The sequence below is a fragment of the Camelus ferus genome, chromosome 18, assembly GCF_009834535.1.
Source record: "Camelus ferus isolate YT-003-E chromosome 18, BCGSAC_Cfer_1.0, whole genome shotgun sequence".
NCBI classification, from domain to species: Eukaryota; Metazoa; Chordata; class Mammalia; order Artiodactyla; family Camelidae; genus Camelus; species Camelus ferus.
In genome coordinates, this window is record NC_045713.1 from 20,157,618 (window position 1) to 20,184,360 (window position 26,743).

At 50.9% G+C, this 26,743-nt stretch overlaps 1 protein-coding gene and 2 long non-coding RNA genes across 3 annotated transcripts; 2 read left to right on the plus strand and 1 right to left on the minus strand.

Moving 5' to 3' along the window:
* Positions 1-85: 85 nt before the first annotated feature.
* On the plus strand, positions 86-2,978 carry LOC116657566. Its single transcript, XR_004312714.1, has 2 exons — positions 86-606; positions 855-2,978. It is a non-coding gene; the product is annotated as an uncharacterized LOC116657566 (long non-coding RNA).
* On the minus strand, positions 2,979-22,956 carry KDM8 (lysine demethylase 8). The gene is made up of 8 exons (XM_006186674.3): positions 22,827-22,956; positions 14,177-14,656; positions 11,452-11,618; positions 10,141-10,273; positions 7,310-7,354; positions 5,444-5,593; positions 4,473-4,565; positions 2,979-4,383 (listed from the first exon to the last, which is right to left on the minus strand). Exons 2-8 carry the CDS (start codon positions 14,642-14,644, stop codon positions 4,219-4,221), a joined length of 1,221 nt encoding a protein of 406 aa, XP_006186736.1. The 5' UTR covers positions 14,645-14,656; positions 22,827-22,956; the 3' UTR covers positions 2,979-4,218.
* Positions 22,957-23,082: 126 nt separating this feature from the next.
* On the plus strand, positions 23,083-26,363 carry LOC116657567. The gene is made up of 3 exons (XR_004312715.1): positions 23,083-23,204; positions 24,041-24,161; positions 25,847-26,363. It is a non-coding gene; the product is annotated as an uncharacterized LOC116657567 (long non-coding RNA).
* Positions 26,364-26,743: the final 380 nt, after the last annotated feature.

Sequence of the window (26,743 nt, forward strand, 5' to 3'; positions counted from 1 at the left end):
AGGTTTGTGTCGTGGCCTTCCCCTCCTTTCTGATGCTCCCCAAGAGCTGGGAGACCCTTGCTCCATTGTGAGGCTGGCAGAGCCCCTCCTGCCCAGCACGCCTGGGAGGCCACTGGCTCAGGACAGCTTTGCCTTTGGCCACTTGTCCCATCCTCACTGGCTGGCCCGACTTGGACGTGTGGGAGCCTTGGCCCCCCGCCTCCATGCCCCATGGGCCACACCCTCTTCTGGTCCAGGGTGGACTGGCCTGAACGGCCTGAGACCGATGGGCAGGACAGCGGGGGTATGCTGTCCTCACGGGGCCCTCTGCCCCACATGGTGGCCAGCAGCCCTGCCCTGCAGTTGCCCCAGTCGGGAGTTGGCCTGGATCCCCCCCTCCCTGGTCGTCCTGCATCAAGCCTGTCATCACGTCTTAGGCAACCCACCTGCCAGATGGCCCTCAGCCCCACAGCCGCTGCCCAAGGCCAGGTCACCTCCCCATCCCTCGGCACAGCTCGCCTCTGCTCCCGGCTCCAGCCTCCTCCACCAGTGACCCTCCCACAGTGCCTGATGCGCCCCTGCTGAGATCCTGCGTATCTCACCGCCTCTCCCCTCCCACTTCTCAGGGTAGAGCATTTCTTCCCGTTCCTGAATGAACCTGTTCTTCACCTTGAGCCTTTGCGCACAGTTCCCCCTGCCTGCCTGCTCTCCCCTCTCCTTGTGTCCTGCCCTTGCCGGCTAACACCTGTCTGCCAGTTAGGTCTTGGCTAGGCTGTCACCACCTCCAGCTCCCAGTCCCCCACCGCCCTGCACTCCCCTGACCATCACACTTAACACACTTTTAAGTCCCTCTCTCACCTCCTTTCCAATTCCAGGATCAATCAAGACCCCTTCAGTCATGATGGAAAACCCACTCAGACTGACTTCAATGAGGAAGGACTTCCCAGAGAGGGTCCTTCAGGAGAGGCTTGAGTTACTGGTTCCAGCGATGTCACCAAGCATCTGTAATTTCTGTCGCTGCCCTGTTGTCACTGAGTTGGCCTCATGTTGGGGCCTACAACACGGTCTCCCAGCACATCCAGCCTCTTTCTTCATGGTAGCAAAATGGCTGCCATGCTTCCAGGCCTCATCAGGCCCCATCATCAGGAGGAAGAAGGCGGGTCTCATTTAGTGGCTCCCCCATCCCAGCAAACGTCCAATCTGGGCACTCATGGAGGTGGGGATGGGAGAGTCCAACTGGCATTGGCAACCTGGGGCACACCTCTGAGCCGAGGGTGGGGCAGCCCCTCCCAAGCCACATGACTGAGTGACGAGGGTGATATGACCAGGCAGAGGGGGAATGAACTGTGGGCGCCAAAAGGGTGGGGTATCCCCCACCTATGCAGCCAGGGACGCTCTGCTGGTTCACTTCCGTCAGCCCAATGTGGAGCAGGGTCCAGGTCTGGCCCGAGCCCTCAGGCCCCCCTCCCCTGGCAGTGAAAGGCATTTAGCTGGATCACCAGGAGCCAGCCCAGACCCCAGCCCAGCGTCCTGAGGGCAAATAACAAACCTTGGTGTAGCTCTGTGGGAGCCCTGACCAGGAGGGGAGTTCAGCTGTGTGTCAGAAACCATCCCCAGCACCCCTCCACCCCTCCTGAGAAGAGATTTCTCAGAGGGGTAGGAGGAAGCTTGCAGAGAGGATGGCAGGGCAGGAGAACTGATCTAGAAAGATGGACCTTGGACTTGGGGGTTCTGGCTGGACAGACCCATTCCTGTCACCGGGGCACTGCTGCTGCCATAAATCAACTCCAGCTGTTCCATTCTTCCTCCAGACACACCTCCAAGATGCAGGTGCAGGAAGGACCGGGCTGACACGCCCTCCGACTGCACTCCCAGGGGCAGGGGAGGATGGAGGCCAAGGGGCCAAGAGCAAACCAGCACACCACCACCAGGAGGGCAGGGCACTTCCCACAGCCGGCTTCCTGCCTGTCCCAGCGAGTGGTGGGGTGCTCAGGGCGAGGCAGGGTCTTACTGCGCAGGCTCGAGCACCTTGCCACTGGGACACTGGCCTCCTGCTACCAGTCTCCCCTGTGCTGATACCAACGTGAACTTCCTGGGAACCCCTTCACGCAGCCCAACCAAAACCCTTACCTGAAATTCCAGGCTTGCCCAGCACTTCAGGCCCCTGTGATCCAGCCCTGCCCACCTCCCAGCACAGCTGTCTTCCAGGGCTCTGCTCTCCCCTGGTGCCCCTGACTGTCCCTCCAGGAATGACTGGATCAGGGACACTCACTGCTCTTCCCATTTCCAGTCTCCTCTGCACACAGAGGGGACTGGGCCCTTTGCACACAGCAGCACAATCGGACCGTGTCCCTCCATCTCCTCTCCAGACTCCCCAAGAGTGTGAAGCATGAGGTGAGCAGGGCCCTCATCCAGCTCGAAGCCACGCCGTATCTGACACAGGACTCTAGGTGCTGAACAGGCATCTCAGTGGGTGCATCTCCGACAGGTGAGAGGTGGGGTCCTCGTGTCTGCACCTCTCCTTGGCTCTGTGAACAGGTTGGCACTTTGATTTCTAGCCATCTTCGGTCCACATCCCTCAGCAATGAGCCAGCCCTCCAGCCAGGACACCAGCAACACTGGAGCCTTGCCTGCCTGACAGCATATGAATGTTTCCTCTTCTACCGTCTTCCCATCTGACAAGGGGCGTTTGCTTGTGGCAGCCTGGCCCCGAGTGTTTTCAAGAACGGTTCCTCTGGTCCCTGACTTCAGCACTACTACATCACAGAGGAACTGCCTTTCAACTGCAGCAGCTCAGCGGGAGTGGGACTGGCTACTGGGATGGATGGGATGGCAGAGGCTGGGCCACTGGTAGGAGCTGAGCCAGGGACGGTGTGAGCTACGCAGGCCACCCCTTAGGTATGGCTCGTCTGTTTGTCATCAATGACACGATCGCATTCCTATTTCATGCCTCACTACCTTCGGTGTTGAGATTTGGAATAAATTCATCATATGAAAAATTAGGTAAATAATTATTTATAATGCCAGAGAGGGGAATAAACGATCTCACAAGCAACTGCTCCCAGAGCCCCGGATTCCACCTTCTAAATGGCCTGTCCTACGTGCGCACTGCCCAGGCTGGGGCTCACTCCCGGCCTCAGTCTCAGCCTCCCCGAAGCTCTGTGATCAGACCATCCTCCTCCCCCAGCTGAGAGCCAGCTTTCTTATGCACATATGCTGATGGTCTGTCTGCTCAAAACTGAAGCCCCAAGACCTACATGGTCAGGTTCAAATTCCCTGTCCTGGTTACAGAGGACACGAGAAGCTAGTTCCAGCTGCCCATCAGGGCTTCCCACGCCCTCTTCTAGTAACCCGGGAGGGGCCTGTGGGCCAGGCTCCACCACAGAGCAGCCCCCCACCCAGCACTGCCCCTCCTGGGGGACAGGTCCCAGGCTTGCCAGTCAGAATTGTCCCTCAGGTTTCCGTGCCTGTGAGTCGTGGTGTTAGGATATGGAGCTGACCTGCTGGAGCTGTCTTCTCCCCTTGGGGAGAAGGCTATCTCAAGAGGAGAATGAAACCAAGGCCAGACCAGCAGACGCGAGGTGGCCGGGGAGGCAGAGAAGACTGGTGGGTAGAGGCCTGGCTCTGGGCTTCCTCCTGCAGGTCTCACAGCCCTGCCCGCGGCTCCTTACATGCTATGGAGCTGACAGACCCAGCTGGCTGTTGCGTCTTCACTTAAACTAGCTTGAGCTGGGTTTCTCTCCCAGCCAGGTGGCCCATCAGGCCCGCACAATCTAGACTCTTGCCACACCTTGAATTTCACCCTGCGAGGTGCTGGAAGTGGTTCTGTTTCTCGATTTGGGAACTGGTTGCTGGGAGGGTGCAGAGTAGAAAATTCCCCAAGCTTGAAGGTCTATGCACTGCTCTGAAGACAGGTTCTAATTTGGTAACCAGAGCAGAAACCAGATGGTGACCCACACACAGTGGGTCTCTTGCCCCAAATCACACAGCAGCTGAGAGCAGGGCAGGGCTAAATCCACGCCGTCAACCTCAGAGCCCAGGAGCTTCCATGTGGATCGTGAGCCTGCAAAGTCCTTCTGGGGCCTGGCCCGCCTGCCTCTAATGCACTCAGCGGCCTGGCGCTCCTGGGCCCGGGAGGGCGTCCTCAGGCGCAGGCCTGGGCAGCCCGTCTCCAGACTCCAGGCCAGGAGGAGCGACTCCATGGGCACCCCTGCAGCACAGATCTGCCCTCCTCTCCGGCTATGACCACCAGAAGCTGACCGAGAAGCTCAAGTCCAGCGCCCGCACATAGTGCCAGTACTTCACCGGGATAAACAGGATCTCTCCGGGAGACAGGATGCAGGACAGGAACGGGGCCTCGGCAAACCTGGGGAACTTCTCCAAGTCGGGATTCTCCACGTCAACCTGGAGAAAGTGAAAGAAGTCATCTGCTTGGTCTCAGGGACGGCACAAGTGGGAGAATCCGCGAGCCCCACGGGTCCCCGAGTGCCCACCTGGCTTGTGTTATGAAGAAGGTGCGTGTCATGAGGATATAAGGCCTCCGACTCCTGCGGGGAGTACAGCCGGATGTACTTCCTCCCCATCACCTGCGAGGGAAGAGCGACCCCCAGCCGTCAGCAGGTGCTGGCCTCCACCACTGCCTCCACGTCCTCCTCACCTCCATGCGCCATTCCTAATGCTGTTCCCTGCACCCCGTCTGCCCTGTGCTCAACACACCAGCTAGGTTATGAGTCACTGCCTTCGTTACTGCAGTGAACAGTCAACAAGCACTTGACTGGCAACCGCTGTTTAAATGCTTTATGTGTATTAACTCTAATCCTCACGACAACCCCTGGAGGTGGTTTATCATCACCCCCATTTTACAGATGAGAAAACTGAGGCACAAAGAGGTTAAGTGAGTTGCCCATGTTCACAAAGCTGAGAGGTGGCAGAGCTATGTTCACACTAGGCAGCCTGGTCCTGGGCCCCAGCTCCCGGCCTCTCGGCTGCCTCTGTGGACTGTCCCTGGGCTGAAGGAACGCTCTCCTTTGTCAAACCTCTCTGTGCTTTTCTGACAGATGCCCCTCCTCCTACAACAAACACATGCTCCTCTGTCTGGGTCTCAGGAAAACCTATCCAATGGCCGACAGGCCTCTCGAATTTGGAGGGTTCTGACCGGAGAAGCTGGCCTGATTCTGGTGGACAGCAGAGGAGAGGCAGCTGTTGAGGGTACTCGCTCTGTCCTGAAATGGCGCCCTGGCCCTGCTCTGCCCACGTGAGGCATCTAGGATCCCAGAACCACATCTGGAAGCAGCCCCCACTGGGCAGAGAGCCCACCCTGAGGCCTGCCACTGTTTCTCTTTCTCCTTTTGTCTGCATCGCTGTCAGTGGTCCATCTCTTTGGTGTCTAAACACCGCTAATGTGACCAGGCCATAGGTGGCTGGGCCAGGAGCGGGGAGGCCGATGTTCTGGAGCAACTCCAACCTGGGCTAGGAAGTTCTGCTGCGGGTCCTGGTGGAGTGGGGAGACTGTTCCCTGGGGGCCGAACCAGGCGTTGATGGTGATCTCCTCTTCCTCCCCGTCGCCCAGGCAGCAGTAATCGGGGATGCTGATGTCCTGCTTCAGCTCTGGGATCTGTGGGTATCAGGGCAGACGTGGAGGGTCAAGACCAGGCCTTCGGGACACAGCAGCCTAGGAGTCAACTGACTGTCTCACAGAAGCACCAAATACACACTCTCTTCTTGTGTAATAATATGACTGTATCCACATCTTACTGTATAGGAATTTAAAAAAGCAAATATATAACTACTAGGGAAGGGTCCTAATTTTACTTTCAAGTTTGTTTCCATGTCGTACGCATTTTATCCCTGTTTCCTTTTCTTAAAAATCTGATACCACTGCTTTGTACTTACAAATAAACTAGCTTATAATTTTCTAAAGCTTTATAATACTTTAGAAAATCAAATTAAAGAAAAACAAAAACAAAATGAGATGGAGTATTTAACAAATCTCTGGAGGGGAAGATTTTCCAAAATTTACTAACATGACAGTAAAGCAATTGCAATTGGTACATTTAAGATAAGTTAACTAATATAAAGACCAATAAAGTAGGAAACTAATTCGAACTGTGGTAAATGAAGGTTAATAGAGAGAGTTCATACAAGGTAATAAGGAAAAATAATAAGGACCCCAATACATAAAGTACACAAATGAGCCAAGGACAAACACCAGATAATACATAAAAATGAATTAGACATAAGGGAGGGTTTCAGTCCTATTGGCAAAGAACCCAAATTAAACATTGTCATCATCTCCCACTAATCAAACCAGCAAAGACTGAAAAAGTGATAACATCCAGTGCTGGTGAGGATGTGGCAGAGTGGGCACCCTCCTGCCGGGCTGCTGGTGGCATCGAGTGGTGAAACTATTTAAATAGTGACGTGGTCACATGTGGAAGTCTTAAAACTGTCCACAGACTTTGACCTGGTGGGAAATGAACTTGTGCTGCTAGTTTGTGTAGAGGTGTTGGGGGCCTCGGGGCAGCTCAGTGAGGCTAGGGCCCCCGGGGTCGGATGAGGGCTATGCGAGAAGGAGGGGATGTCGGCTCACTGGCCCAGGTACCATCAGTGAACATGCCTGACTAGATGCACAGACTCTTCCTCCACTTTCGAGGGGGATGTGTCTGGAAAAACCCAGCCGCCCTCTTCGCCTTCCCGCTCTGCTCTTCTGACTGAACCCTCCCAGGCTGGTGGACGCATCCAGTATGTGGGGCTCATCTTGTCCTGAGCCCTGTTCCTCCTCTTGGCTCCTGCCTGCATCCCCTCCTCTTTCAGTCTTTGCCCGGTCTGTCCTGAGGGTCTTCCATCCAGCCAGGGGTACCCAGGGTAAGGGAACCAGTCCCCTGCCAGAGCGCCCAGGCCCAGCGTGGGGACTCCGCCTTGTAAGCAGACTATTGAGGCCCTCCGGGATCTGCCCAGGGAACTCTGAGTCAAAGTCGCCAGTAGCTCGCTCCTTCTGGGTCAGGTCAGAGCCACAACCATCGCCTGGCTCCCCAGGACATGTTCCTCAGTCCTGACCACACCTGGGCTTCTGACTCCATCCACTGGGGGCCACCCTGACTCTTGGGGCCTCCTCATCCCCCGTCCCAGTCCAGGGGCCTGGCCTGCTCTCCTGCTGCCTGCTGGTGAGGAGGGCACAGGGCGCCTCCCTGCTCCCTGCAGGGGGGCAGCACCAGTGGGGAGTAAACGAGGCTGCTACCTACCGCTTCCTGCCCTCTGGGGCCAGTGCCCTGGATGGGAGGTGGGAGGAGATGAGGGGGTGAAGGATGGAGGGGTGTGGTCTCAGACTTACCTGGTCAAAGAGCTGGTGCTGAGCAAGGTAACCGACGTCCCTCGGCTAATCCACGGGAAAAAAAACCAGAGGCGACAGAAAGCCCTGTTAGTAGTGATGGAGGACCCCCACCCTGGGGAGCTGCCGCTGACTGGCTGGCTCTCAGCACCCGACGTGCTCCCGCCCCTGCCCAGGCAGCCACTCGTGTTGGGGGGACCCTCCTCTCTGTCCCCCTCAGGCTCCATCCTCCAACCCAGGGGCAAATTGTGATCAGCAGGCCTGCCTCTGCTACTGACGTTGCCCTGAGCAAGTCACCCTGAGCCCCAGGCTCAGTCACCTCAAATGAAACACGAAGGGGCTGCACCCACAGAAGGATTTCTTTTTAACTGAAGCATAGTCAGTTTATAATGTTGTATCAATTTCTAGTGCACAGCATAAGGATTTATTTTTTAATAAAAATGGACCTCTACACGTATTACTTTGAAATCTGCTATTTTCATTTAACGATACATCATGAATATCTCCTCAGGTCAACATGTGCACATCTGACTCTCTTTGGCCGGAGGCACGTTTTATAGGCAGGATGCGTTATTAGTAATTCAACCTTCACCCGCTGGTGGACGTCTGCCTTGCTCTGCCACAGTGTTTCAGTGAACGGCCCGATACTCTGGTCCTCACATTCACGTGCTTCCAAAAGCAGAACAAGACAGTCAAGGGGCGTGTACATTCTAAACAGTAGTAGCTTCTGCCAGGTTGTTTTCCCAAACACTGACCGTCTACACTCTTCCCAGTACTAACGAACACGACCGCCCACTTTCCTACATCTTTGCCTGCCCCGGAAGTGATTCTGTGAAAATTTCTGCCAATCAGATGGGTGAAAAGACCAGTGCTCTTTACAAGCTGGGCTCCCCCCTGCTCAGCGGCTCTCTGAAGATGCCCGAGGGCCCTGTAAGGGTCAGACGGGGGAAGAGCAGGTGGGACCCCGACCCCACCTGAGGCCAGAGCGGAGCTGGCTTTGGTCTGACAGGCTCTGAGGCTACAACAGTGTTGAAGTAGATGAAAGGTCCTCACTAGGGTCTGTCCGTCATTCCATCCCCTCCTTCACTCTCTCTTCTTCCTGACATCCGGGATCTGATGAGCTCTCGGCCCTCACAGGTACCCTGGCCCAGAGGACACTGGAGCTTACGTTAAATGGGCACTGACCATGCTGTGCTGGGACCTTTACGGGTTTTAGGCCTTAGTAACCTCTAACTAACTAACCCCAACTAACCCTCAGTAACCAGAAGTCAGGGCACCAACGATCCGGGAGGTTAGGTGACCAGCCCAGGCCACACAGCCAGCGAGGGCCGGGGCTGGACTCAACGCTGCCCTGCATGGCTGCAAAGCCCCCTCTCGCCCACCCCACGGCCCACACTTCTGGTTCTCTCTGCTTCAGGGCCCGGGCCGCCTCCAGCAGAGGCCACGTGAGGCTTCTCCAGCTGGCTTTACTCTCCCAAGCACAAGTGGACATGGCCATGCAGTGCGTCTCGAAGCCACAGTTCCCTTTTCCAGGTGACAGTGAGCTGAGCTGGGCTGGGTGTGGGGAGGAATGCAGGAGACGGGAGAACAGAAAAGCACCCAAGGGCACTGAGGGAGGAGCCTCCACCTGCAGAACTGTGCGGAGTGCCTGGGAGTGGGCAGGCTGCACACTCAGCGGGGGAAGAGATGGGGCAGGAAGGGTGAAGGTCGGGGGTGGCCTGGGGGGGAGCCCTCGGGTGTTCACAGCTACCATGCTGGGAAGGGCAAGGAAGGCAACTGCTGGCCAGCGTCATCATCCACCTGGACTCCGACTGAGCAGATCCACCGGCAAACCCGAGCAGGACTTGACAGCGGCTGGGCCTGGGGCTGCCTTGGCCTGTGGGTCGCTGGGGAGTGAGGGGAGCAACTGCAGCCCACGGATGCTGAACTCTCACCCCATGTAAAGAACTCTGCTCTCCAGGCCCCCTTTAAGGCTCCCCTCATTCTCGGCCCAGAGGAATGGTTCAGGCACAGGGCAGACAACCTGCAGCCTCTGCTGCCCGGGTGTCAGGAAGAGGAGGACACCCACTGTCAAGAATCTTAAACAACAAAATGGTGCAGCTGCTTTGGAAAATAGCCTCCTCAAAAAGTTAAACCTAGAGTCATCATCTGACCTGAGCAATTCCACTCCTAGTCTACACCTAAGAGAAATGAACTCATTTACCCGCACAAAAACCTGTGTGTCACTGTTCACAGCAGCACTTTCCATACTGGCCAAAAAGTAGACACAACCCAGATGGCCATCAGCTGATGGATGGATAAACAAGATGTGGTCTATCCATACGAAGGAACATTATTCAGCCATAAAAAGGGATTAAGGACTGACACAGGCTACAACAGAGATGAACCTTGAAAACATGATGCTAAATGAAAGAAGCCAGACACAGGAGGTCGCATATTGTATGATTCCATTTATGTGAAATGTCTAGAATTGGCAAATCCATAGAAACAGAAAGCAGATTAGTGCTTGCCTGGGGATGAGGGCAGGGGATACGGGTTTCTCTGGGAGTGATGAAAATGTCCCAGAATTAGATAGTGACAATGGCCGCCCAATCTCGTGAATATACAAAAAACCACTAAACTGTACCAACTGCCCCCCAAAAAAGCGTCTGAAATGGGTCCTGTATGTCCTGTCCTGCCTGTCTTCCTCACGCTGGCCAGCCTAATGACCACAGGCCCTTAAAGAATGGCTTTGACTCCTCCAAAACCTCTCCCGGCAATGCATGGAGGTTATTTGCCCACATCTAATGTGTTCCCTGCCCTGCAAGTATCAGGGGAGGAGTCAGACGACATACCTCATTCACGATGTATTTGCTGATGAACTCACTGACCGTCATGAGCGTCTGGGACCATTCCTCATCCGTGTACCTGGAACCGACCTCCACCGGGACGGTGCGGCAGCCGGCAACCTCTTGGATATACTCCAGGCTATTAGGAAAACAGCATCGGCGTTGCCATCATCAGGCTAACACTTGCTGGGCACCCTGCTAATGCGCTTGCTCTCCTTCCTTCCTTACAAGAGCTCACCAGTTGGAGACCCCACTTCACTGATGAGGAAATGCAGGTGCAGAGAGGTGAGGTCACTGGCCCACCTGGCGCCGGGCAGCTTGGCAGATAAAAGCAGTGAATCTGGTTTTTGCTGGGCAGCTCTGTTTCCCTGTTTGCCAAGAGCCTTCCAACTTCTCTCTTCACTGGCCCCATCACAAGCTGAGGCCTTCTCTGAACAAGTGGCAGGCAGTACAGGGTGGTGAGGTGCCTGGGTCCCCCAAGCCGGTAGCCTGACACTGAGTCCAGGCCCTGTCACCCACCAGGGGACCTATGGCAAGTTCCTTGACCTCTCTGAACCCTTGTTCCCTATTAGTAAAATGCGGGTGACGGCAGTGCCTGTCCCATGAAAGAACCAGGGAGGGGAAAAGGAGGTAAGATGTGGCTAGTGCCTGTCGTGGCGCCCGGTACACAGTCGAGCACATAATGAGTGTTTGCCAGGACAATGGCCCTGCAGTCAAAACTCTGCCTCCCACAGGTCTCAGTGGGGACCACCCCTCCATAAAGCCACCACAAGACAGGCCGGCTCCCTCCACCTGCCTTAGATACACCTTCTCATGTCAAAATCACACACAGCAACATCACAGCCACTGTCCAGCTGCCTGATCTGACCCCTCCACTGTGAATCTTCCGAGGGACCAGATGCAGACGGGAGGTGGGCGCCAACACCGGAGCCCTGGGAGCCCCGTGGAGAGGGGGCGGGGCTGTCTCTTAGGTTCTCATTTCTACTCTTAAGCCTTAGGGACTCCTGAGAAAGTCTACAAATTCCTGAGATCCTAAAAAATTGCATGTAATAGACTTAACATCAGACCTCCATATGCACTTATTAAAAACGGCTTAGGGCAGGCAAGCTGGTAAGACTCTGATAACCTCCAGCATCAGTTCAGAGCCCTGGACTTCTGATGTGTGTCTCACTCCTTGGCGGTCCACCCCACCGCTGGCTGTGAAGTGTCTGTGGGGCTGTGTTCACCTGGGGGTGCTGGGAGGAGGAATTCAGGGGGGTGGTCTCTGGGGCTGCTAAATTGGGATGAGGAACCACACAGCCGTCAGCAGACACCCACCTCCACTTCTTCATGCATGGCCAGTGGTCAGCCACGCCTTCCAAGATCACAGGCCTCCCTGGAACCAAAAAATGCTTCTGGAAATACTGGAGGGATGGACAGTGAAGCCGGGGCACTGCTCTTTCTGACCCCACATCTGGAATCGAAATGTGGTCATTCCTTGCTTTCTGTTTAAAATCAAAAGAGAACAAGATGGATACTAACTACTACATATAAAATAGGTAAACAATAAGGTCCTACTATTAAATTATATCTAATATCTTATAATAAACAAATGAAAAAAGAGTATGAAAAGGAATATACATATATATCTGAAATACTTTACTGTACACAAGAAACTAACAAAACATTGTAAATCAACTATATTTCAGTTAAAAAAAGAACTGAATAAAAGAAAAAAATAAAACCCTAAAACCAAGATGGTAACAACTGCAGCAAGTCCAAATTCGAGGAATTCCACTATGAATCTGAATCAGTGGCAGGAGTGGCAGAGGTCTGACCGCAGGGCCATCATCCCGGCAAATGTTCATTTGTCATTGGTAACAATAATAATATTATCAGTGTTACTGCTGCCACTACTACCACTGACGTCTCATGAGATCAAGATGTTTTTCCCTCTACCAGTTCATTTAAAATGTTTGTTCAATTATAAAAGTAATACATTGCTTTCACAGAGGAAAATTAATTATCCCAAACCCCACTGTCTAACATAAAAGTAGTCTCCTGGTGACAAAGTATGTTCCTTTCCCATTTTTGTCCCGTACACATCTGATCTACTGGTAGGAAGATTCATGATGAAGAAGCAACTCTGCCTCTTGAAGCCAGTAATTCACCTGAAACGGTCTCCAGTGTGCACAATGTCTTGAGTGGCTGCACCATCCTTTACTTAACCATCTCCTGGCCGAGGGACCTGGACAAGTCACCATCTCTGATTCTCAGTTTCCTCATGTGTTAAACTGCCAGGAGATGAGCTCTCATGTAAAGTTCCCAGGACGGCCGCCGGGCACGTGCCAGCCCCCTGTGCTGCCCCTGCTGGACCCCAGACCAGCTCTCAACATCCACAGCAGTGGCGCTAACATTCTCACCCGCGGGCTTATATGGGCCTTTTCCTCTCTCAAAGTCACAGCTCTCTGCAGGAGGCTTTTATTTCCCCAGATTCCCTCATCAAACAGGACTTCCCTGGTCTCCCTGCATGAAGCAGCCTCCCCCACCTGTCTCAGCACCTGGGAGAAGACATTCTTTTACAGCCTCACCAGAACGGAAGCTCCAGGAGGACAGGGTCTAGGCCGCACCCTTGGTGCCTGGCACATCTGGGCCACCGCTGGAGTTCAATAAAGCTGCTGAGCAAATCCACTCCTCCAGGCGGAAGGAGAGCAGCCAAGACGCTGGTGGGTGGCAGTGCAGGAACTTGAACCCCGGCAGCTGACCCCAGAGCCGAGTCCTCACCCCCTTAACTACATACATCACCCCAGACCATGGGCACCACCTTGGCTGTGAAGCCACCACCATATTCCCTCGGGAGACCCTTGGTCTGGGAAAGGGCAGGTGTAACCCCCGGGTCAAAGGGGACAAGTATCTGTCTGCCCTGCCCTCTGAAAGGTCCACCCACGCCCCGTGCCCTTGGCCCTAGGGCACCCTTGGCAACACTGGGTGCCTTATAAAACCGCATTCGATAGTTTCAGAGCCAAGAACCGCTGCCTCACCATTGCTGCATTTCTTTTTTTTTTTTAACCAGAGGTGAGGTTGAACATTTCCCACAGGTTTTTTAGCAGATCTGTTTCTTCCTTGGGAACAGTCTGTTCGTGTGTCTGGTCTCTACCTCCTGGGGCCCAGTTTTTTTCCCTGTTGATTTGTTGATTTGTATAATTTGTGCACAACAGAGAAATGTGCTCTCTGACAGCTTTGCTGCAAATTTCTCTTCCCTGTTTGTAGGATCACCTTTTATTCTGGTTACATGCATGGTGTGTTTAATGACATCCATTTGTGTTACTCTCATAGAAAAATAATACTCATTGTCAGGAATTCTGAAAATGAGAAAATATCTAGAAAAATGTCAAAAACACTCCATAACCCCACTACCCAGGACAGTCCTGGCCCTTTCTTTCTAGGGGTCAGCACTCTAAGTGCTATTTCACAGATGAGGAAACTGAGGCTCAGAGGCGGTAACTGGCTTGCCCAGAGGTATTTTGGGTGAGGTCTGCGAGTCGGCGCTGGGATCTGAAGCCTGAATAAACCACCCTGGCTCAGTGTCTGCGGGGTATTCCTTCGGCACATGCACTTAAATACCAGTGAGGACACAGGCAAGGATCTGAAGGGCAGGGCCGCTCAGTCAGGTGGACAGAAGGCAGGCAGCTGCAACATCTCCTGCACACTCAGCGCTGAGGCAGAGGCAGCCAGCAAAGCAGGTGACACTTCAGCCAAGGCACCGGGAAAAAGCTGAAGGAGAAAGGCTGCCCCCACTGCCTGCAGCCCTGCCCACACAGGCCCCCTGAGCTATTTCGCTCAGGAACCACAAAGCTTCCACCCTCCCGCTCTCAAGAGTCACTGCTTTTGCGGAAACTAGGGGAAAAAAATTGAGCTGCTCCATTTCCAAATCAATGGAAATGCCATTTTCACCCAGAGGGGCTGGTGTGCCAGGGGCCCGTGAGAGCTGATCTGTTTTACTTCTAGAAAACCTGGGCTGATGGACGGTTAGGTGTGGTCAGTGACAGCCCCACACAGGTACCTTGGTGCTGGGTGGCTCCTGGCTCGGGCTGGGGGCCGGCCTCTTTCTGGAGATGAGGTGCGTCTGGAGGACGGCAGTGACTTTGAGGAGGATGTCCCCCAGGATGGCCGCCCCCATCAGCAGGCCCAGGTCACAGACTCTCAGGGCGGCGGCAACGGCGGTGGTGTCGGCCGGTGGGGCACACAGACACACAGCTTTTAAGAGGCAGCCGCAGGCGTACACCCGTCGCCAGTCCTTGTGCACCTGCTGCCAGGGCCCCGCGTTGAGCTTCTCCCAGGAGTAGTCTAGGAGCACCTCGCAGGTCTGCAGACACGCGCTCATCTGGCCCCCATAGAAGAGCTGGGCGGCCCGCTGCAGCAGCAGCACCACGCTGCCCTCCACCTCCTCCCCGAGCTCCAGCTTCAGCTCTTCCTTGGTACCGGGCAGGAGTGCCATGAGAGCCTCCCAGAGCGCATCTGGCTCTGCCATCGGTCCTGAGTGCTGGGTTGGGGAGGGGAGGAACATCAGTTAGAGCAAAACACTGTTGTATGTCTAAATATCTACAATTCTTTATTTTTATAAAATAAAACTGGGGGACAAAAGGCTAGATCTGATGACATCCAGTGACCAAAATGTCTGCTACTGAGATCTGAAAAAAATCTGAAGTATCTTCATTAAAATTAAAAATAAAATTTTTTAAAAGGAGAGAGCAGCCACCTACAGGCTTGGTCCCCTCTAGGTTTCCACAGCTTCCGGACCTGTCCTGTGTAACACACATCTCATCTGTACTGGCTCTTCAACAATGGTCTTCTCTGCTGGGCATAATAAGCTCTGTGTGCGCAGGGCTCCCATCTGTCTGGGTCATGGCCGTATCTTCAGGGCCACTGGCATAATACTAGGCACACAGTGGGCACCAGAGACATATTTGTTCAGAGGGGAACATGTATTGTCCTTGTCTGGAATGCCTCCAACCCACCCCCCCCCCAAGCAAACTCCTATCCAATCTTTAAGGCCCACCTTAAATGATCCCCAGTGTGAAGCCTGCTTAATCTCTCCAACAATGTTTTGTGTTTTGATCAGCCCTTGAACTTCTTTTACAGCACTTGTCACAATGTACTACAAACACCTGCTTACACGTCTGTCTATCCAATCCTAGCTTATGAACTCCTCCAGGGCAAGAATATGTCCCATTTCTCTACGTTTCCCTAGAGATGACAAGTAGAATCTAGCTCATTGTAGGCATTCCATTAAGACTATTGAAAGAATGAGATCTTAACTTCCAAAGAAGGAACCTGGAAATACATAAAACATATACAGGAAGGATAAACATCATGGTTGGTGCCTTTGGTGACGTCAGCCTGGACATTCCATACGGATGGCAGGCCAGTCCTTAGGAATGAGCACTAATAAGGGAACAGGTGCTACTGCTCACAATTACAATTATTTATTTGTACTACAATATTCCAGCTATTACAGCTGTTACACCCCTATCTCATTTGATGCTAAGGAATATGGACCCTCACGCTTTTTGCAGAGACTGCTCTATGCTGGGGGTCAGAAAACTCTTCCTGCAAAGGGCCAGACAGTAAATATCTCAAGCTTTGCAGGCCAGACAGTCACTGTTGCTACCCTTCTGCCACTGCAGCGTGAAAGCAGCTGTACACAGCATGTAAACGAATGGGCGTGGTGTGTCCCAATAAAACTGTATTTACAAAAACAAACTCTCGCTTTACAAATGGACTCACCAAAGTCCATTCCATCTTGCACACAGTGAGACTCCATTTCTGAGTCTCACTTGCAATTAGATGTGACCATGCCACTGTGTTCTCGCTGATGCACGGAAGTGATGTACGCCACTTCCAGGCCTGGGCCCTAAGCACCTTCAATGTGATTCTCCACACTCCCCCTCTCCACTGGCTGGAAGGGAAGGACTCTGAGGCCATAGGGGATGGCAGAGCCACAAGATAGGTCCCCAGCCAGGAATATCCATGCCGCAATGCTTCAAGAGCGAAAAATAAACTCATATTGCATTTAGCCCCTACAGTGTTAATGATGCTTGTTACCAGTTATCCTGACCTGATTGACCCAGTAACTTCCTTCAATTATTGAGAAAGCAGATGCAGAGTGTAGAGGGTAGTGCAGAGTGTTGAGTCTTGTTGGCTCAGAATAGTTTTCTCTTTCTTAACAACACACCTCCACACCCTTCTGAGAAATTCCACACAACCACTGAGATCAGTCTGGTGGGGTGCTGCCAGGGGGCGGGTATGTGATACATGCTCTCCCATCAGTTGCCTCCCTTGAATTTGAACTTTAAGGAGATCAATGAGACCAGCGACAGCTGACAGCTTTTGCTGACATTTCACTCTGCCCTAGTGGCAGCTTCTGGACCGGACTGTTGCTGCTAGAGCCTTACACCCATTGTCCCTAATTCCCAGGCTGCAGAACCACTTTAGTGCTTGTTCTTTTCCAAGTCCAGTTCTCCATATTTCCATTGATTCTGTGGGCCCCAAATGGCCTTCCCATAAGTTCCCTCTTGCTTACATCAGCCAGGATTGGTTTCTGTGGTTTATGATGAACCCTCCTTGATCCATAAAAGTAGCCGACACTTACGATCCCTGGTGGATGGGGAAAGTGAGAATGAAGACTTGCCTGTGATAAAGCCCCATCAGATGCCTCATTTCTTGTGACAGAAGAAAGCCAGTCTTCCTACAGCAGAAGAAAGCCCAATGGTCCCTGTTATAACACTGTTATCTAATCTACTTCTTTTGAGTTTGGGCAGGACCGGCAATTTTAGTGGTAGACAGAATAATATCTCCCAAAGATGTTCATACCCTAATCCCCAGAACCTGTTACCTAACATGGCAAAAGGGACTTTGCAGATGTGACTAAGAACAAGGACTGGGAGATGGGAAGTTATGCTGGATCATCTGGGTGGGCCCAATCTAACACAGACTTCTTGAAAGGATCTTTCCTGGATAAAGTCAGAGCCAGAGGGAGATGTGATAACAGAATTGTCAGAGAGATGCATTGTTGCTGGCTTTGAAGATGGAGGAGGGGGTCTCAAGCTAAAGACTGTGGGCAGTCTCTAAAAGATAGAAAAGGCAAAGAAATGGATTTTCCCCTAGAGCTTCCAGAAGGGAAGGCAGCCCTGCTGAGACCTCGATTTTAGTTCCATGTTGAACTCCTAACCTACAAAACTGTAAGCTAATACATTTTTATTGTTTTGAGTCACTAAGCTTGTGGTAATCTGTTACATCAGCAATAGAAAAACTATTATTACTTGCCTCTAGCAACAGGCTTGTAGGTTTGGTATGTGTAGCTGTTTACTTTTTGGCCTAAGATGGAGAAAGTGATGAGATACCACTTCTGGGATCAGGTTCCACAGGACTGGAACTTTCATCTTGCCAACAGACTCTCTCCACTGCCTTCCTGGATGGCATGCACTGATGAAGCAAGTGGAGAGGCCCATATAGCAAAGACTGGAGGGTGGCTTAGAGCCAACAGTAAGCTGGGAGCTGAGGGCCTCGGCCCAACAGCCCTCTAGGAACTTAGTTTTGCCAACAATCTCAGGTCAGCTGCTTAGATCTTTGTCCAGATCAGCCTTAAGATGAGAACTCAGCCCTGACACCATGACTGGAGCCCTTTGAGAGCTCCTGATGCTGATGACCCAGCTAAACCATGCCCAGACTCCCAACCCACAGAAACCGGGACAATAAATGTGTGTTGTTTTAAGCCACTAAATGTATGATTTGTAATGCAGCAATAGATAACTAATAAACACCCCTACCCAGACTTCCTGGACATCCTGGGGCTCAATCTGCAACTCACACTAAAGAACAGGTGGAGAAAGCAGGGCTTCCTTTAGCTCTGATGTGTATGAAGAAGTCAGCAGTAGACTGAGAAGAAAAGACATATGAAGGATGCTAGAGATATGGTCCCTGAGGGCTCGCCAGACAACCTCATCCTACCCCTGGACTCCCTTCCAGCTCATTTTCCCACCAGCTCAGGAGTAACAGTAACAGCAGGGAGAATACTTAAGAGTGTCAGGTGGATTGCCTCATATAATCCCCACAATGCCCTACAAAGCTGAAAACGCATGTACAAAGCATTTACTGTAAGCCAGGAATGCACCAAGCTCAATTACATACTCTTAATTCTAAAAGAAAAGTATTATCATCCCCATTTTACAGATAAGGAAGCTAAAGCAGAGAAGTTAAATGACTTCCCAGAGCAATTCAACCAGTTAAGAGGTGGAGCGGAGATTAAAAACTCAGGCAGCCTAGCCCCAAATCCAGGACATTACAGATGAGGGAACGGGGCCAAAAGATCACGAGCCAGCAGGTGATGAAGCTGGACATCTGGGTTGTTTCACTCAAGACAACTCTGAGGAAGGAATGATGATCGCCCCCATTCTACAGGTGAGGAAATCCTGTCACTTCACACATGGAAAGGGTGTATCTTTCTCACTGGTCATGATTTTTGAGGTCCCTCTTCCTGGACTTGTCCTAAAGTGAGAGCAATCACTTAGAGTTCTTCTCAGTTCTACAGTCTACCACAGTTTCCACGGTAACCGTGCCTTTCTCATTTCGTTTGTTCCTCACAACACTGGGAAGTGGACAGGGATGAATGTGATCATTTTTCCTACAACCCCACCTTCCTATTTTGCTGTTGAGGAAACTAACGTCCAGGAAAACAAAAATGAAGTGACTTGACCAAAACACCACAGTCAATCATTTGTGCAGCAACAGGACTTAAATCCTGGCCAACCTCAGTGCCCTTTCCTAAGTGCCATGTCCAGGCTCCATGTTTAGTGTACGTCACCTAACACATCCCTCACAATCCTACGGTGTGAGGTTTTACAGATGAATGAACTGGGATTTGGGAAATGAAGCAATCTGTACAGAACTATGCAGTGAGTGGCGATGTCCACTTACAGACTCTTCGGGTTCAGGCACGAGGGCTGCATCAGCTTTTGGATCTCTATACCCTAGCTCAGTCCTTGGTCACAATGGGTGTCCTTCCCAGTTGGCTTGCTGCGTGATGGGACTCAAGAGAGCTTAAGTGGCCTGGCCCAAGCCTGCCAGGATGATTTCTACCTCCAGCCTTCCAGAAGACTCCTAAATGTCCTGTGTTGGCCTCATTAACAGCATTCTTGGAGAGCATCATAGTTCAGCCTTCCAGCGTGGTCACACACAAAACAGCATGTGGACCATCAACTGGCCTCCCTGGGTGGCCTTGGGGCTCATCCCCGCGTTGTCTTACATGAGTCTTATAAAGCCATTTTGAAAAGTCTCATCCTGAGCATTCGAAAGACCTCAGAAGCCTCATATTCTGGCTTCTCACGAAGGTCTATAAAAAGGCCTTCCAGAATACCACTTATTTGCCTTAATATAAAAATGACTTCCACTGGGGCCTATGTGCCAGCTTTGTAAATTGGCTTTTAGTGGCCTTATAAAATGGCCTCCCAGAGGGTTTCAAATGGCCTAGAAACTAGTTCCACGGGATGCAGATTTTGGACTTTGTAAACTGGCCTCTGAGGGTGACTTTACAAAGCCAGCCTCTAAGGCAGCCTCATGTGCTGCTGTGCAAACCAGCTTCCCAAGGTGACCTCATGCATTGCTCTAACCTGGGTTCCCCAAATGGCCTCCCAAGGCAGCCATGTGCTGCTTTGCAAAATTCCCAAGGAGAGAGTTTCATATTGATGGCCATGTGAGGCAGCCTTCTGGGAAAGAGGGCCACAAGCTGGCTGTACAAATGTCTCCTCTTGGCCACATAAGAATCTTAGTAACTTATTTTGAATCCAGAGTTCCTCAGCGAATGGCCTTACAACAGAGCCTTCAGAGGTACTTAAGCTGGCACTGCATAACACAGTGTTCCAGAGGCAGGGGCTTTACGATAGCTGTTTATTTTCAAAATGGTTTTTCAGATTGCCTCTGTATTAGCCACGTGAAATGGCCCCACAAAAAGCCTCATGATTGATCTTAAAATCCTAGCCTCCCAGAGAGCCTTACTTTGGCAGCATGAAGCAACCTTCCAGGGTGAAGCAGCATGCTGGCCTTTATCCATCTGAGGAGTCTTATGGCTTGGGGCCATAGGCCTCCCAGAATCTTTCATGATCTGGCCTTTTAAGTAGTTGCTGTATCAAACAGCTTTGAGGGGAAGAGTCACCTCCTAGTATATAAAAAGCTTCCAAAGTGGCCTCATGACCTGTTTCTTTACATATTGGGCCTTGTCTAAGGGCCAGGACTTTGCCTTAGTTTTGCAAACCTATCTTCCATGTTTCCTGTCAGCCATCTGAAATGGCCTTATTGGAGAAAGGTCCTCCGCTGGCCGAAACACCTTCTTGTTGGCTGTACGAAAGCCTTCCAGGGGAGCTGGCCTCGTGCGGTCTGAAAGCTGCAGCCTTCTCACAACCATCTGATACGGCTTTCCAGTGAAGGTGACGTTTAGGCTGCATCCAACGGCCTGTCTCAGTGGCCTCATGTCTTGGCTTTACAAACCAGGCTTCCAGCATTCCCCAAGTATTGGTCTAACAAAAAGGTTTTTTGATAATTGTACCAAGCAGTTTTCCGGAGGAAGGTATCAGCCTGAGTAGCCTTGGGGCTGGGCTTTCCTGATTTCTTTCCCAGAGTTCCTCATTGAATTGCCTTTTATGAAAGGTTGTATTAAATGAACAAAACTTCCAGAGGAGGGAGTTAAGGACAGACTGTGTTGAGTCTCTCAGAGTCAGACTGTAGACTAGCCTTTAAATTGGCCTCTTACAGCTCCGCATAAAAGTGCAGAAGCAGGCAGTATAAACAGCCTTCCGGTGGTCACCTATAGGGGAGTTAACTACAGAATGTATCATATAAACCGGGATGCTATAAACAGGCCTTTTATTTATTTATTGAGCTTGGTAAAGAATATTTATTTTTCTTTTCTAAAACTTCTTATTCTCATCATTTTCTCCAATGTTTGTTTTTCACTGTTTGGAACTTTCATTTCCGCACGGAGAAATTTCATCTTACACCAGTCACATACTGGGAGAGCTGATAGCAGCTTTCAGGGAACTATGCATATATTTCAATATTTATGACTGGACAAATCATAAACTGGCATTACTCTAGTTAAATTGAGACCTCTGGTCACCCTAAATATAGGCTATACAAAAAGCCTGAGTGCCCTTGTATCTTCTCTTTAGTCAGTCCCCTTAAAAGACCCCTGTTGGTCACAGAAGACTTTTTTTTTGAAAGGGATGAGGGCAGAGGTGTCAGGTACAGAAACAGCCTGAGTGGTTATAAAGCCTGTGTCTTGGCTTTGTAAACTTATCTTCCACAGGGCTGCATGTATTGGCCTCACAACATGGGATGGCTCTGGGGGGAAGGTCAGGCACAGGTTGCACAAAATAGACTTTCTCAGTGGACTGTGTCTTGGCTTCTTACATAAAGGGCTGTTGTTTGTACATGAAATAATCTTGAAAAGTGGGTCTGACAATGGTCACAGGAGCTAACCTCTCAGAGTGGTTTTTGTCTTGGCTTTATAAATCAATCTGATGTAAACTTTCTAAAATGCTTCTTGTTGGTCACTTAAACAGAAGAGCCAAGTATAGGCTATACACAACAGCCCAAGGTCCTCACTTCATAAATCACCATCCAGATGGAATGTACTATGTAAGCTGACCTCTGGCTGGCTGTTAGTCAAGAGCCCAAGTGGGTTCCTGTCAGTTCTAAAATAGTCTCCTAGGAAGAAGCCACCACAGTCATCCCAGAATTCTCTTACATTATCTTTAAAACCCTAAAACGCTTCCCAGAATATATGGGTCTCTAACTGGCCTTCTGGGAACAGGCTCTCCAGTTTTGTTATGTGCAGACTGGCTCGGGCTTGGGCCGTCGATGTGGGCCCAGCACCTACCCGCCTCCTGCCCTTGGACTTGCTGTAATCCTACTGAGCACGGTGATTTACCCTGGCTGGATCTCGTGGGGCAGAACGCGATACCCATGCTCAGAGTTAACTCCTATCGAGTTAGACACCCCTTTCCACCCAGCGGCCACACGCACAAGGCGCACAGGGTCCCCCGGGACGCGAGGGCTGGGCGGGCTCTATGTACCGGGTCCACCCCAAGGCCTCACACCATTTCCCTCTCCAGCGCCTTCCCCGAGGTTTCATTTCCCGCGTCCTACATTCGGGGCCCGATGGTTCAAGTGTGACCTGTAGGTCTACCTCCAGGCCAAAAACACAGGGCGACTGGCCCGGGGGACACAGGCGGTATGCACCTGCGGGTACAAACACTATGAAAACCAGAGGCCGCGCAGGCGCAGTGGAGTGGCATGAAAGGCACCAAGACCCAGGCAGGCGCACAACAGCCTAGGCGCACGCATGCACAAAAGGAAATGACTGGCCTAAGAAGAGTACCAGGCACGCGCGGGACCTTCCGATCCGGAAGGCGCAGGAGAGTTGAACTACTACACTGTGTTCTCAGAGCGCATGCGCCGGCCCTGCTTCTCCCCCGACCCACCCCGCTCCTCAACACCACCTCTCAGTTACGCGGCTTTCAGGGGCCGCCCCCGGGCTTTCCGAGGCGCTCGCGCGAGACCTCTTCACATGACGCCTGCGCAGTCCTCCGCTCCCAGCTCGGTCCCTTCCGCTTCTAAGAAGCCAGAGCTGCCCACCCTCTCGAGTTGTTCAAACTCACCTGTCTCGAGTGTGGACACCGTGGAGTCGCCCGGGGGGCCGGCGACGAGTTGTCCCTTTGGACCGAATACCCCGGCTTTCTCCAAGTAGTCAGAGGCTTGCGCGAGGAGTATCGATCACTCACAGCTCGTCTGATCACCAAGGAGTGCCTAGAGGAGCGCCGAGTGATCGATGTCACAGCCCCGCCCTACCCCGCCCCATTTAAAAGCCTGGAGGGTGGAGCGCCCTCCTAGGGTTGGGCTTTTCCCTGGGTTTCTCCTTCCACGTAGGTAACGCCTGCGATTTCCTCTACATCGATACCTTCTTGTGCAAAGCAGCGTCCCATCCACCATTTTGTCTAATCCTACCACTAGGATTATTCTTCCTCTTTTACGGAGAGGTAAATCGAGGCTCAGTGAAATAAAGTATCTTAGTACTTTTGGAAAGTCGTAGGTCCCGAGTTTGAACCTTCAAGGGCTGCATCCTGTGGGAGTGAGAAGGACCTGAGTTTCAGGATGGAGTGGCAGGCAAGGGGTCAGAGACTTCACCACTGTTACCTTAATGCTGAGTGGTGTGGGTGTCACTGGGGTTTCTTTTGAAGCACTGAACAGAGGCGATAGAAAGTTCTGGTCAGATTAGGTTTGGAGTCGGAGGGGAAAAGGGAAGGGAATTCACTTACGAGTGTTAAAGAAAACGTTATTTGTGGCACTTGTTAAAGGCAGTAAGGCAGACTTTATTATGCTACAATGAGGGAGTTGTGATGGGGAACAGAGATGGGGCACAACTCGGAATACACCAAGGACAAGTGGAGATTTATAGCCAAGGAGCAGGATCTGGGTCAGTAGATGGAAAATTATTAGGAAACTTCAGGGGTAAGGGGAATTCTGGCTAAACGAACGTCACAGGATTTTTTGCAGAAGGCGGTCCAGGGTGATAAGATATCAAGGGTGGAGGATAAAGAATTTAATCAGATATGAAGGGTGGGGGATTTTTTGCTAAATTGACCCAGCAGAATTCTTGCTAAAACTAGACTAAACAGGCCAAGAGCAAACCCAAGGGCAAGATCTAGTCACAAAGAGGACTCAGAAGAGTCTGACTAGAGTTAAGTTGATGAAAGAGTCTTTGTCACTGGTCACAAGGGACGTGTCAGGCATTGTCTGGGCCCCTTAGACTCTTCAAAAATACTTAATTCTCTCAACAACCCTGTGAGTGGAGATTATTACATCTTATTTATAGACAAGGAGACCAAGACTCACTCGTTCAATGGAATTCAGCCCAATTCAATCAGATCAGTGAATTTGGGTACTGTACTAGCACCAAAGAAAACACACTGAATTAACTCACCCCTCTCCTCAAGGTAAGTGAGATTCACAAATATTTACTGAGCATTTACTATGTACCCAGCTCTTCCAAGGCTCTTTAAAAATATTAAAATAGTAGATAACTCTTATAATTATCACCCCCAGCTGAGTGATGACAGCTTTGGGTTGTACCTGAGCCCTGTGCTCCTGGGAAACAGTGAAGGTTGAAGGAAGTCCCTTCACCCTTTTGTGTTCTGGAAAACTACTTGCTGCAAAGAAGCATCCTTCCCTTTGTGACCTGGGGAAGACTCATGGATGCCTGCTTTGTTTACCTTGACAAGACCAGTCATAGAGCCTCCAAATCCCTGTTTTTTGCCTCATAAATGATTAGCTGAATTGCTTGTTTCTACCAATCAATCTGAGTAAAATTCTTGTGTGGACAAAAAAATATTGTCCGACATCAAGCCGTCAGTCAGCCACTGCAGTTGCCCATGGGTCAGCCCCGAGGGGAATTCAGGAAGGAGAAAAACAAAGATACTGGTCCTAGAGAGTTAAGGTTCATTATCAAAGGAAAAATTTCAGTAAGTCCAGACTCTTTCATCTTCCCAAAGATAGAAAAGCATTACAATCACTGACTTGAGATGTGCCTTTTTTTGTGGTTAGCAGTAATATTTTGATGTTCTGCTACATGTTTTATTTGTTTGTTTTCAGCAAAAACTCCTGTATGTCCTGTCTCCTCCCTTACCTCTTTGGAACAGCTCCTCAGAGCTGCCTTATTACCGAGTCTAAACTCGTCCTTCTCACTGCACGACAGGCCAATAAATTGGGAGATGAGGTGTTGGGGCAAGGAATAACAACTTTATTCAGAAAGCCAGCAGACCAAAAAGATGGGGGACTAATGTCCTAGAGAACTATCTTCCCCAAGTCAGAATTCAGGCTCCTTTTATACTAAAAAGGGAGGGGTGTGGTTGGTTGTTGCAAACTTCTTGGTGACAGAATCCTTTGTTCTTGCAGCTGCCCATGTAGGTCAGATCATGATGTTCCTGTAAACCTCTAACAAGACAAATGTTAGTCTCTGTTCTGCAACTTTTTATCTCTATTATGAATGGAAAAGTATTATACCCTTAAAGGTCAGAGCCTTAAGAATGGGCTCTCCTGTATATTTCAGGCTATAGGCAACATTCTTTTGCAGAAGGTGCAGAACCAGCATGACTTAGCACAGGAAACACAGCACAGGGTTAGAGCTAAAGGAACAGATCTAATATGGAGTTAGGTTTGTTATATCCTACTACAATCTGAGAGGCTGCCTCCCAGGCTATAGTCCTCAGTAACTCAGTAATGTCCCTGAATAAAGCATAACTCTCAACTTTTCAGTTGTGCTTTTATTTTTTTTTTTTCAGTAGACACTTGTGAACAAAACTTTGGTTCAATTCCCTCCTTCTTCCAGGCCCCTGAACTTTGGCCCATTCTCAACCTTAGCCAGCAGACAGCTCCTCCTGAGAATAAAACACTGGGGTAAAATGTTCCCTGACCTACCCTTTCATCCCACCTCCCAATTCTTCCTTGCCTTGTTTTCCCCTCCCTACAAAAGAAAAATTCTTTTTGCCCCACCATTAAGACACTTGTAGACCTGATGGTCCTAGTGTTCCCTCTGTTGGAATAGCCTCCTTCCCCATTTCCAATCATCCTTTCAAATCAAAGTCTCCCCTCACTAAGTTTGATTTTGTTTTTTATTTCACAGTGGATGGACAGACTACAGTAAGGGGGGCACTCGGCCCCTAGGAGCCCACACAGGCCCTCCAGCAAAGGGCCAAAGGAGATTCGAACTCAGCACCCCCTGGTTCTAGCAGAACACCCGATTCTCTTCTACAATGATCAAGAAAGGGGTTCTGGCCTTTTAACAGTAAGTGCAGGGTGCTGCCAGCCAGGCAGAGACAAACACCCCTTTGCCAGCTTGTTTGTGTTTTCAGAACTGGCTGGTTGAGATGAATTATGGGCACAGATGACTTGTTTTCAGAAAAGAAGAGAACCACAATCTTTCACCACGGGGTTCCACTTTCTGTGGTCTCGTCGCCAATCCCCCACCCCCACCTCCCCACATTCCCCGCAGCCTTGGAATTGGCTATCAAGCTGACAGACCCATTTGAGTGCTGCAAAAGGCACAGAACGAACAAAAGACATCATTTATGTCCGTGTTTGTGATTTTTCTCTGTTTGATCAGCAGCCTGTAATTTTAATATATCCAAGTGTGCTGGGAACGTTTGTGGCTTAATTATCACATTTATTTAAAATACACACATTCAAGCAAAACTCCAAACTGAAAAACATTTAGCTTGGCAATGGAAGAGATGTTTAATTTACTCCAATTGTTTAAAGATGATGTGAAAACCTCCCAGACACTGGCTCTCCCATTGATTGACTGCGTGACCCAGGGCTGGTCACTTACCAGTTCTGTGCCTTTATTCCACATTGGTTCATCACTGCCTCAGCAAGGAGCAAGTGAGTCTAAAATGATCTTAAAAGACTAGGAAGGGAAAATCATGGAGTTCTGTTGAGTGGTCTCCACTGGGATGGAGGCAAAAAGTCCTTGAAGCCAGACAGACTGGAACACTTACTGCCTTTCTGAGCCTTAGTGTTT